Genomic DNA, 13022 nt, shown 5'->3' with positions numbered 1-13022 from the left:
CCAGTACACATCCGCTGGGGACTCTCAGCTGGGAAAAGCTGTCTGCTTTCCAGTCCCTCTAGGGGTAAAGAAGCCAGAGTGAAGGTCAGGACTGAGCATGGTGTGACCTTGGCGGGGAGGTTCTTTGCTTTACAACTGTGTCAAGTCTAGGAGATGGCTTTTGAAGCACCTGACCAGCCACTGACTTTGCACAGGCCAAAGCTGCCGCCCCTGAATTTAGGTGGACAATCGGAGAGCTAAGAAAAGGAAAATAATGTTAATGCCAATGGATACTTAAGAGCACTTACCGCATGGGTTTGGCCTTCATGCTGGCAAAAACCTTCAGTTCCTGAGGCGCACTCAGGGCAGCATGTATTGGGGGCTATCCGGAGCACTTCCCCCTGAACAAATACAAGAGAGTCCTATGAGCAGTACAGGTGGGAGGGGTGACTCCAGGGGGGTTCTTCTTGCACAAGGCGCTCTCAGTTTTAAAAGCAATGCTACTATTCAAGGACTTCCCTGTGAAGAGCTGTTGCATTGCTTTGGGATGCTGAATTCATTCTTATGCCCAAGATATGCATAGGAAAATACATACACATCATAAACCAGGGGTTCTCAAACTGGGGGTCGGAACCCCTCAGGGGGTCATGAGCTGTCAGCCTCCACCCCAAACCCCACTTTGCCTCCAGCATTTATAATGGCGTTAAATATATTAAAAAGTGTTTTTAATTTATTAGGGGGGTCACGCTCAGAGGCTTGCTATGTGAAAGGGGTCCCCAGTACAAAACTTTGAGAACCACTGCCATAAACAATCCTTTGGAGTATGACTCATTCTTCATTAACTCCCTGACACCAGCTGTTTCAGTGACAGATAGGAAAATGATTGGGGGAAACTGACTCTCTCAACAAGGCAAAATAATAATAATAATAATAATAATAATAAAAAGATTAACCCATAAGTAATCTCAGGGAAACTTGTTTTCTTTTTTAAAATGTATTACTTTTTTAAAATATCATAAGTGGAAACATTTTCTTCCTTTCTAATTAGAGCTAGTTGAGAAAAAAGGAAAGGGAAATTAACTGATTATTGATTTCTTTTTTGTTTTGTTTTTAAATTCCCAATTTTTGTTCAAGTTCCAAAATGTGACATTTTCAAAATTTGAAAAATATTGACCATCTTTATTATATTGCCTGGGGGGTGAGATTTTATATTGTCCCCTCAGCGGTCCCAGAGGCAAGCGCATAGTTTGGCTGCTACACTCTGTGCAGCAGTAGGGTTAGTAAAAAAGTTGGCAAAAGCTCTGGAGGTGCTTTGCTTCCATTCCTGGAGCATCTCCAAGGGTTGTGCACAGCAGCTTTTGCATTCTCATTCCAGCCTTCCCAAATGTGTTTTAAATATCCCAGACCCTGGCAGCATGCCACACAGATGCCACAAAGGAATGTGATATGAGACCTTATCCTGGCAAGGATTTCACAGATGTCAACAGCATCTGAGGATACTTGGTACCTTCTGGGTGGTGCTCAGCATCCCTCATGATTAGGCCCACAGTAACAAAACAGAGACAGTTTTATTTGTACAAGCCAGAAACAAGCAAACCCCCAACATCTCTCTCTCACACACACACACACACACACACACATGCACAAACAATGAAGTAGCTGAGAACATGAAAAGGCAACAAAGAATTGCCTCAGGGATGTGCTGGCTGCCCCTTCCCGCAGCCCACATTGGCCTGGAGCGGCGAACCGCGGCCAGTGGGAGCCGGATGAGGCAGGTAAACAAACCGGCCCGGCCCACCAGGGGGCTTACCCTGGCGAGCCACGTGCCAAAGGTTGCCAACCCCTGACTTAGAGTTTTGCCCCAAAGTCACCTTCTTGAAAATACTGTAAGGGTGTCCCCATGGGGACATATTCGATGCTTGCCCTTTTGGAAGGGCATGGTCAGTGTTTAAGATGTTGGGTTTGACGTATTCAGTCCTAAATAGAATGGGACCTGCCTATTTAAGAGATTGCCTCTCTCTATGCCAGGGGTTCTCAACCTTTTTCTTTCTGAGCCCCACTCTACCCTCCAATATGCTATAAAAACTCCACGGCTCACCTGTGCCACAATAACTGGTTTTCTGCACATAAAAGCCAGGGCTGGCATTGGGGGATAGCAAGCAGGGCAATTGCCTGGGGCCCCATGCCACAGAGGCCCCCACAAAGCTACCTTGCTTATGCTTCAACTTCAGCCCCAGGTGGCAGGGCTCAGGGCCCCAGACTTCAGCCCCATGTGCTGGGACTTCAGCTTTGTGCCCTGGGCCCCAGTGAGTCTAATGCTGGGCTTGCTTGGCGGCCCCCCTGAAACCTGCTCGCAACCCCCCAGTGGGCCCCAGACCCCTGGTTGAGAACCACGGCTCTATGCCATCCTGTTGGAAGTAAGATCAGCAGAGGCACTCAAGCTGGAGCTCCCTCCAACAGAGACCAGCACCTGCCGCTTCCAAGAAGGTTGAAGAAATCCTGCAGCAGGCAGTTAAAGAATAAATCACTGATAGGAATAGTTCCTTCCTTTACCCCCTCAATTAGTGGTTGGCTGATGCCCTGAAGCACGAAGCATGACCCCTTCCAAAAAAGTTCTCTTAAATTAAGGTAACACTGGATGGTCTCATTATCCATATAAACGTCCATTCCTTTTTGGAACCCTATTCTGCTCTTGGCCTTGATGGTATCATGTGACAATGAGTTCCACAGGTTAATTATGCATTGCATGAAAAATTATTTCCTTTTATCAGTTTTAAATTTGCTGCCTTTCAATTTGCCCTTGTTCTTTTGTTATGAGAAAGGAGAAACAGAAGTGTCCAATCTACCTGCTCTATCCCATTCATTATTTTGTATGTCTCTATTACGTTTCCTTTTATTCATCTTCTCTCTAACATAAACAGAACCAACATTTTCAGTCTCCCTCTAACAAACAAATAGCATTAATGATGGAGCAAAAATAAGACACCACCTATTCTTTCACTGTTAATAACCTATGGGTGCTACCAGGAACACTAGCAAGACCTTTTTAAAGCTACATGATTTTTATATTAGCAGTGTCTCTTTAAAATACAGACTTTTGTTGATATTCATCTGTTCCTGCCCTCAGAACCTGGGCCCTACAGGAACACAGACCCTGCACCCAATTAGCTACAACCATTAATGAAGGCTCACAGGGAAACAGATAAACGAAAAGACAATGAAAGCCCAGCAATAACCACCAAGGCACAACAAACGAAAAGACGGACCAAAAGCACAATTTTAGCTCTGTTACTGTTTATTAGAGTGGAAAACGTCCATCTGCTTGTTCTACAGCGACCCAGCCCCCTGGGCTCAGTCTAAAGGTGATTATCAGCTATGCCCAAGCTGTGGTCGAACACTGCAGCCCACTGGCATCATTTGAGATCAGAATACTCTTGGAAGAATACTTGCCATATGTAGCATGCAAACGGTGCCACTGCCAAGCATCCAGTTCCCATGTGAGAAGGGAACAGACTGGTTGGACTTGAAAACACTGCCTTTTCTGTTCACAGTGGGCCAAATCCCGTTCTCATCTATGCCTGTGCAATTCTGGGCAGTCATTTTCATCAGCGTAGAGTGGGTGGCAGCATTTTGCACTCACTTTTCACTTCTTACAATTCCCACTGATGAAAACAGAACCGTGATAGGGCTGATGCTATGCTATAGAGGAGCCACTAATTATCAGGTGTTCTATGCAAGTTTAACCAGGAGGCCCGCGGAAGAAAAAAGAGATGCTTTGCTTACATTGTGACTACAGGACTAAGCCCCTTCTGATTGTCCATTCCATGCCTGCATGGATCATATACTGTGTACATTCCAGTATAACACTTCCACAAACCTGTAGTTACCCAGAGGGTGTAGGTTGAACATAGGGAGAAAAACCTAATGATTCAAATACTTCCCATCCCTTGCATAGCAAGCCAACAGGCATATTTACCTTCTGAAAGTCACACCGAGGGTTTCTGCAAACGGCAGGTTCACAGATGACAATGTCACTATGGCATCTGCACTCCTGGCAAGAATCTGGCTTCCAAATTGTGTTGTTCTGCAAACAAACATAAGCTCTGAATTAAACTCGCATCAAGTGTAAAACGTGTGCTGTTATCTAATGGCTAACAGTTCAAATGAATTAAACAGGCACAGAATAGAAAGGCAAACACTACAACGGGCTCCGTGTACGCGATGCGGATTAGTAACCCCAGGCAGTAATAAGGCCAGGGCTATTCATTTCATAATTTCAAACTCGTAATGAAAAGACCAGGCCATGCACAGAAAAACAATCAATCAATCCCAACTGCACGACAATGGATTGTCCATAACCTGCAATAGCCTCAGGCTGATTGCTGTACCTCTTTGAAATCTCTTGTCTTCTGTCAACAAATCTAGGCTGAGAGTTTCAAAGCTGCCTACGGGCATCCAAATCCGCTAGGTGGCTTTGAAAACAAACAACTTCGGCTACCGCTGATCATCCCAAAATATCGATATGCTGCTGCTGGATATTTACACGAGCAGCAGTTTGACATTAACTGCGGCACCATTAGCCACACCACTTGCACCTCCGTAGCTCACCAGGAGTAAAGCCAGTACTGTTGCTACAGTACATCATTAAGGGATGGCTTTCTGAGGCACTGAGCACCTGTAACTCTCACTAACTTCAAGTGGAGCTGTAGGTGCTCAGTATCTCTGAAAACTAGGCCCTAAATCCATGCACAGAGTAAGAGATGAAAAACATCCCTTCTTGAATTGACACCTATGGAAGGGATAATGCAGGGGTCCAGAAAATTCAGCTCACGCCCTGCAAGAGGGAGGACTTATGGGGTCTATGGAGGAGACGCATGGTAGGTTCTAAAGTTACGGGCATAATTTTGCAGACTTAGGGACAGACGGATCATTACGTTTTGATGAAGGCAATTTTTCCATCACCAATTTTGCCCATGCAAAAAAAAAATCCAGTCTTGTATATGAACACTGTATTGTCATGAGAAAATTGACTGCTGTGAGTTAATCACCTCACTACCCGCTGTCTGTGTGCAAAAGCGGTTTCCATTCCTACAGAGGTTTTGCATATGCAGAAACGTGGCGAGGAAATGTTTATGTGCAAATACACAGGCACACAGCATTGTGCTTACTATGTTAGAGATCACTTCTACAACCCTAAGTGAAAATGTCCTACTGAGCTTCCTTTACATTGCTCTGGCAGCACAGAGAGGGCTTAAAGTGAACGTAACTGTAATTCACCTCCACTCTCTAAGGCTCTCTAACATTGTCAGAATGGCTCTCTTACATTGTCAGAATGGTGGAAAGTGGACTTAGTGCAAATGAGAGTCAGGCTATAACTGTTTTGGGATTGGAAGAAAGAAACCAGAAAAGGAGTCTGTAATCCACTTTTCTGAAGTAAATTTAGAAATTAGAGATTAAAGGCCAAATTTTGCCCATTTTGCTTAACGTAATCTCACTGGCTTCAATGAGACAACTCATATGAGTAAAGCAGGCAGGATTTTACCTCCAAGTTTCTTATTGTGAGGCGTACTGGACAAATTAATGGCTCCTACCCCCTTTGTTTCAGAATTCATGTTTCTTGTCCAAATTGAATTCCTCTGCAGTTGACAGTTTAGAGAAACCACTTTCCTTCTCTGCTATTTTTTTTTAAATAATTGATAGCTTCATAGACACATGGAAAGTATTGAGGGCTAGGACATAAGAACATAAGAATGGCCGGACTGGGTCAGTCCAAAGGTCCATTCAGCCCAGTATCCTGTCTGTTGACAGTGGCCAATGGCAGGTGCCCCAGAGGGAGTGAACCTAACAGGTAATGATCAAGTGATCTCTGTCCTGCCATCCATCTCCACCCTCTGACAAACAGAGGCTAGGGACACCATTCCTTACCCATCCTGGCTAATAGCCATTAATAGACTTAACCTCCATGAATTTATCTAGTTCTTTTTTAAACCCTGTTATAGTCCTAGCCTTCACAACCTCCTCAGGCAAGGAGTTCCACAGGTTGACTGTGCGCTGTATGAAGAAGAACTTCCTTTTATTTGTTTTAAACCTGCTGCCCATTAACTTCATTTGGTGTCCCCTAGTTCTTATATTATGGGAACAAGTAAATAACTTTGTAGGAACACTACAATTTCTGGGTTTTGTGCTAAATACTCATTAAATCATTGTTTATTTTTTTAAACTTTCAGTTAACTAACTGAAAAACAAGGGAGAAGGTAACTAATTTCTTATCTGATCATTGTTTTTCATTATGCAGCTATTATGTCTGCACCAAACTGCCTTGATGCCACATAAGAGATTGACTTTGCATAGAGAAAAATTTCTATAGAATCAAAGTTAAATCTCATTGAAAATTGAGTTGGAATAGTGCCAGATTCTGTCACCTACCTCACACTGAGTAGTGACTTGCTCCAATTAAACTGAACTACTCCCAGAGTAAGGTGCTACTCAATGCGAATAAAGGAGGGAAAATGTGGCTCATGGTTTAATACAAATAATACATTTCGGGTTAGCTGCTAATATTATTGTGCCCATGTGAAAAATATGTCAGTGTCCTTTAGGGGCTGCGTTTTCACAAGGGCTCAGGCTCCAGTTAGACAGCTAAATGGGAGCTGAATTCTCTTCAAAATCTGGCCATTCCATCAGGTGCCTAAGCGAAAACTGTGGGGTGCTGAGTTCTTTTGAAAATCTGGCCCTACGTGTTAAAAAAACATACCTCTCCAACCTCCTGGGATGAAAGATTTTTCCATTCTCACATAACGGATGGGGTCTTGTGATACTAGCCTAGGGCAGTGGTCTCCAAAGTGGGGTGTGCACTCCCCAAGGGGTGCGCAAGAGGATCCTTCGGGGTGCACAGCAGGAGGAGCTTTGGGGCATTTTGGCTTGGGGCTTCAAAAATGGTAGAGCCGGCCCTGCGGCGCAGCAAGGGGTGCGTGCTCAAACATTTTTTACTGATAGGGGTGAGCGATCAAAAAAGCTTGGAGACCAGTGGCCCAGGGGAAACAGGCCATCCACTTCCCTTCTCTCTCTTTCCCACTCCCCAGCCAGGAAAGATTTTTGGGAGAACTGGCATTTTCTCTGCTCCAGCACCTGTGTTCTAATTGAGCTTCCTCCATCTGACCTACAGGAAGCTGACCCAAGTTTTCTCTCACAGCATCCGTAGATTAAAACTTGAAATGCTCCGCCAAGTCATTGCACAGGGCTAGCTAGACTTCACTTTAGCGCCTGTCCTGCATACAAGACAGCAGAGTTGATCAGAGAGGCACAGCTCCCTCCCCAACCTTTCCTTGCTCCATTTGCTACTGCTCCAACTCAGCTGTACAGGCTGGCATGGGTGGAGAGGGACACCGAGGTTCCGCCCCCCTCCTGCTCTCCTAATTCAGAGCACACTGACTTACATGCTCAGATGCAAGCTATTAAACACCCTTATGCCCCTGTGCAGTCTGAGCATCCAATTTCCCTGTCATGCCACTACCAGCAATGACTACGTTTGGCATCAAGCTGATCGGACGGAGAATTAGATTCAGGAATCCAGGAAGAAGTGATAGCTTTAGCTAAGAATTTATTCTCTTGTCACTGTAAATCAGGCCCATCACAGAATGGCATTTTTACCTTGTTTTCTATGCTAATATCCCATGGAGCATGAATTCCTTGTGGGAGAGAAGGTGGACTATGGAAGGGGGAAAGTTGGAGCTGCCTCTAGAACTGTAATTGAAGAAAGCCTGGTGTTCATTCATTGACTTGCAATAGTATTTCATTGATGGCAAACGTTACCCTTTGTACACAGTAATGCCAACATACAGCTAACAAGCACTGAGGCTTTTGTGAGTACAAAGCATTTGGCACTCAGTTCTTTAGGTGGATCCTCTAATAAAGCCGATGACAGTATTAATCCTAAATACAGCAAGGGATGCACATAAACGTACAGCTCCAATGTACAAGATATAAATGATACCAGAGAAAGATAGTCATTTCTCCTCTGATGATCTAACTGCCCCTCTGCACACACAGCTATGAGTGTAGAGTGTCAGCCTAGAATCTCTCTTTCTTGGGTGATTTAGTGTATAGTTACAGAATCAATTCAGGGTGAGTTGTAATGGTGTCAAGCTCTGCCTAACATGCATAGTGTAGATAATTCATTCCTGCTTCCTTTCAGCTGTGCTATGTCCTACACAGCTCGTTTCTAGGTCTCCTGGAGTCCTGACAACACACAGGGCCTCAAATCTCTCTTCACTAGCAAAAGTGACGTTTCACTTCTTTGCCAAAACAGTTTGATTTATCCATTCACTTGCTCATTTTACAGCAAGGGACATGCTCCGAGATGGCCCAGTGGGTGAAGGACAGACCACGCTCTTAAGCCCCAGTCCTGCAAGGAGTTCTTTGCAGGCAGACACCACGTGCCTGGGGTGTTCCTGAATGTCTGACATGCCCCAATTCTGTGTATAGGTTTTATTATTTTATACCATGTTCAGCTATGCCATTACAGCTTCATCACAGGGCAGAAGTCTGGCTCCTACCTATTTGCCCGGATTGGCTTTTCCTAAAAGCAGTAACGGTCAAATTACCCAATGGGTCTCAAGTTGGATCGTAAACTTACTCCTGCAATTATTTTCACATATAAGAGTATGTCTATACTACCCGCCGGATCGGCAGGCAGCAATCGATCCAGCGGAGATGGATTTATCACGTCTAGTCTAGACGCGATAAATCGACACACACACCCCGACCGCTCTCCCGTTGACTCCTGTACTCCAGCGCTGCGAGAGGCACAGGCAGAGTCAACGGGGGAGCGGCAGCAGTCGACTCACTGCGGTGAAGACACCACGGTAAGTCGATCTAAGTACGTTGACTTCAGCCATGTAACTTAGATTGATCTCCACACACACCCCCGTGTAGACCAGGGCTAAATGATTTGTATTTGCAAAGTGGCAGGCAAAAAAATGCAGATGAGATGTTAGAAGCTAGTTTTGAAGATGTAGCCCTAAAAACTTAGGCTGAAATATCCAGAACTGGGTTCCTAAAAGATTAATAGTTGGGCACTTATATCAAACCTGGCCTCAGCGTCTCTGAGAAGCAAGTCCCTTTGGCTGAGGTGCACAACTATGGATTTAGAGACCTAGCATGAAGCAGACAAGTTTGAAACTTTTGACCCCAGTCTAAAAATAATTTCAGTTTTTAGCTGCAGCTATAGAAAAATAATGATATCGCTTGTACTTGATATTATATTCACACTTTCTCCCCTGGAGTGAAGTATAATGATCAGGCAAAATAATATCCAGGGGAAGGGTATTAACTTAAAGCCAAGACAGAAGAAAAGCAGAATCTTTACTATCGCGGCAGGACCAAACTCAATGGGGAACCCGGGATGTTTTTCTGACAATTATTTTTGGTAGTTTTGCTGAGTCCCAATGTCTAACACCACTTGTTAAAGTCATGTGATACATGTCCTGTTTATGGGGAAATGTATAACTACAGCTACTTTAATGAAAAAATGTAAGCACCAAAAAAGTATTATTTTTATATAATTTTGCATGTAGGTAGTACTTGGATGAACTAGAGAACAAACTATGCGAGCCCTGCTCAGTTCTTTTTTCATGTCCAAGGTGATTCTATTGTTATTGAAATGTAACATGATCTGGAGGATTAGTATGCGGGAGCAGAAGCTAGAAATGTGTGGGTTCTATTCCCAGGTTTGGCACTCACACACCTCTGGTAAAACATTCAAAAGCACCTAAGTGACTTTGGAACCGGATTCCCTTAAAAAAGCACCTAAGTCCCTTTTGAAAATGGGACTTTGGCATTTTTGATCATTGTAGCCCTTATGTGTCAGTTTCCCCATCTGTAAAAAAGGGGATAACACCACTCATTTGCCTATATCACTTGAGTGTAATATTCATACCTGTATTTACACAAACATTAAAGCTTTAGGTATGATTATTTATTAAATAAAATCAGGCCTTCCAGTGGACAAAGTAACAGCTGTAAATCCTCCATGCACGTTAATCAAAGACCTTGTAGCCTAGTGGACAAAATATCTGCTACAATGCATCAGTGTTGAACTCCAATCCTGTTACGGGTGTATTTTTCATTTAAAATGAACATCAAGGGATTTCTTTCTCCACCAATGCTACCATAATTAGCAGCATAATTAATAAGATAATGTTTGTAAAGCCCTTTGGAGGTGCAAAGCACTGTATAAGTGCCAAGTATTACTGCTGTTATGAATTCATTCTTAGCACCTTTCTAGAGCAAAAGAAAGGATCTGTAATTGAATTGAATGTTTAAAGGCCATATTAGGAGACGAACATTACAGCATATAAAGGTGATTTTTATTAATAAAAGTCATGTATAGAGTACCATAAATGCACAAATCCCTTTACAAACAGCCCCTCAATGGGATTATAAACCAGATCCTCACAGGCTGGTCCTCAGGTCTGTGCAGAATTCCACCGAAGCCAATGGAGCTCTGCATGGGGGAGAGGGACGGCCCACGTGGACCCAATTTCAGGATCAGGACCATAATCCCATTGGCTCTGCATGGCCACAGAGGTCCATGCTAACAGTTTGGATTGAAGGATCAGTGTCACAGAGTGCAACCCACTCTCAGTCCGTCAGTGTCTACAAGCAGAGAGACAAGACAAACTAAACCAAAAGGCCTAGGAGCACAGCTCAGATACAGCAGGGTTTGGAGAGTACGGGGGAGAAGAACAGGGTAAAAAAATAACTCCACACACTGGGCTTTAAGGAGGGACTGAAAGGAGGAGAAAGAGAGTACTATGTAGTCATGTACAGAGAGACTGTTCTAAATTTAGGAGCATCCTGCAAACTCAAGCGAAGAGTGGAAGAAAGACAAAGGATGTACGAAGGCTAGAGATGGGAAATGAAGATACTTGAACCTGTTTTGCAGTCACCACAGCCAGCCATCACTAGGTTAATTTAACCCTTTAAAAAGCTAATCCTCTCTTAACATGACTGTTTTGAATGGATGTTGCAGTTTTATGTGGCCGAACTGTGCTTGTTCGAGCTGGGCTTTTTCTCTGTTCTTTAACATGAAAAAGTTGAGCGTGATATTAAGCACATAAAGCCTCAGTAACATGATCGGATACATGTGATGTAGGACAGCATTCCATTGGATCACAACCTGGGCTTAATTCTGATGCACTCGGACTGCGGAGATGGGAAGCACACAACAGCTGTGCATCTCTGCTCCCTCCCCCGCCCCCGCTCCTGTTTCACAGGACTGTATGAACATATTCAGTCCATCAGTAGATGCTGGATCCTGTGCTATGATATGCAGAACTCAAAGCAGGACATCTGTTTGGTGGCATTTCTAGAATTAGTAGGTTGGGGAGATAAGTGGCTTGGGGGGATGAGGCCTAGCTGGGGCCATAAGTATTAGCTCAGGATTCAAACTTGCAATTCTTCTCCTCTTGTAGAAAATCTACATGATCTTTATTCAGTGATACCCCATCCTTCTGACCCCTCCCCACCTCCTGCTTTCTACTTTCAGGAGAAGTTGGTAAAATACACTTCTAGGGTTCACCAGCTTTCACAATGGAGCCTGCCCTGGGTCCGGGCCATGACTGGCACATGACATTGGTATCTTCACTCTAGGGAACCTGGAAACCATAAGCGGGGGGAAATTAGCTTCCAGTTCTGCTGGGAATGACATATTGACAAAGTACTTAGGCCAAGTTATGTATGACAGCATTGAGCAGTACACACAGTCGTCGTATTCTCTAACCACACAAGAATGCATGAGGGGATGGATTTACTTCACATGCGGCTCTCAACCAGAGCCCTGAAGAAAAGCAGGTATCAGATGTCTCAGAGGAAGACTACAGGGCCACATTGTTAAAACCAGAGGCAGAATTCAGAGCAATTACACTTCTGGTACAACGACCAGCATCAGCCAGTCGCTGCCAAGCAAGGAGACTTGGCAGCTTAATAGTGCTGCTTTCATTTTACATTTCCACTCCAATTAGTTGACAATACAAGGCAACAGGCAGAATAAATCAAAACCTAAAGAAAGTTGAGAGACTTATGTGGTTTGGAGAGAGATGCATTAATGGAACAATAAAGAGATGAAAAGAATTCAAAGAAGTATAAATACAATTCAGGTTGGGGTGTTGTTGTTTTTTTAACCAATTCTATGAAAGAAACGTTACCCCTGCTGAACATATTTTCAAAACCAGCCTGTGTGCACGAAAAAGCAGGACCTGCTAAGCGAGGTTTGCCACTATTTTGAAGCGTCACACATATGAGATCAGAATGGCCTGAATGAGCTTTATTGCAGCACACTTGTGAGCAGATCACTGTGTGTATAGACAACACTTTGAAGCTGCAGCTGGGGCACTGACACCTCCCGCCCCGACTTCAGAGCCCAAGCTACAGCCTGAGTCTGAACTTCGAAGTGCTGTCTACACAGCTATTTCCCAAGCTCCAGCGTGAGCTCTACTAGTCCGAGTCTGCTGACCCCAGCTGGGAGTCTCTCTTCAAAATGCTGTGTAGACATACCCCAATGGACTTCAGTGGGGCTGGATTAGACCCTATATACACACACAATACTGGAATAGGATAGGATAGGATAGGATAGGATAGGAAGAACTATACCCTGGGGATTTCAGATCTCTGCAAGTTGAATACTAAACTCTTATTCCAGGAACTTAGCTTGTTTCTCCCGCAGTAAACAAGCTGGAAAATTAAGAAGTTACATAGACACTTTCCCTGAACACTGATAGGACTAAAACAATCCATTATTATGGAATATGGTTCAGTAACCTGTTTCTCTATTTTCATTTCTGATTGTTTATTTTTACATTTCATGCCTTTGACTGATCATCCAAATCTCTCAATAATAGAATATAATACTTCCTAGCTTTCATACAGTACTTTTCATCAGTAGAGCTCAAAATACTTTACAAAAGGTCAGTATCATTAGCTCTACTTTACAGATTGGGAAACTGAGGCACAGAAAAGTGAAGTGACTTGACCAAGGTCACCCA

At 43.9% G+C, this 13022-nt stretch overlaps 1 protein-coding gene across 18 annotated transcripts in view; it reads right to left on the bottom strand.

Moving 5' to 3' along the window:
- Nucleotides 1-13022, bottom strand: part of FRAS1 (Fraser extracellular matrix complex subunit 1) — a 293322-nt gene that overhangs the window by 188921 nt on the left and 91379 nt on the right. For 17 of the 18 annotated variants that reach the window (XR_010601697.1, XR_010601696.1, XR_010601695.1 and 14 more), the window contains 2 exons: nucleotides 3956-4063; nucleotides 288-380 (listed from right to left, as the gene is read on the bottom strand). Coding sequence is in view for 14 of the 18 variants with exons in the window: in XM_065597477.1 (XP_065453549.1) it covers nucleotides 288-380; nucleotides 3956-4063 (201 nt within the window). In the remaining 4 variants the exon portion in view is untranslated. The remainder of the gene's footprint in view (nucleotides 1-287; nucleotides 381-3955; nucleotides 4064-13022) is intronic. The other variant, XM_065597468.1, reaches the window with a different exon arrangement.

This window comes from Chrysemys picta, chromosome 5 (genome assembly GCF_011386835.1).
Source record: "Chrysemys picta bellii isolate R12L10 chromosome 5, ASM1138683v2, whole genome shotgun sequence".
Taxonomy (NCBI): Eukaryota; Metazoa; Chordata; order Testudines; family Emydidae; genus Chrysemys; species Chrysemys picta.
This window is presented reverse-complemented; position numbering and strand designations above follow the sequence as displayed.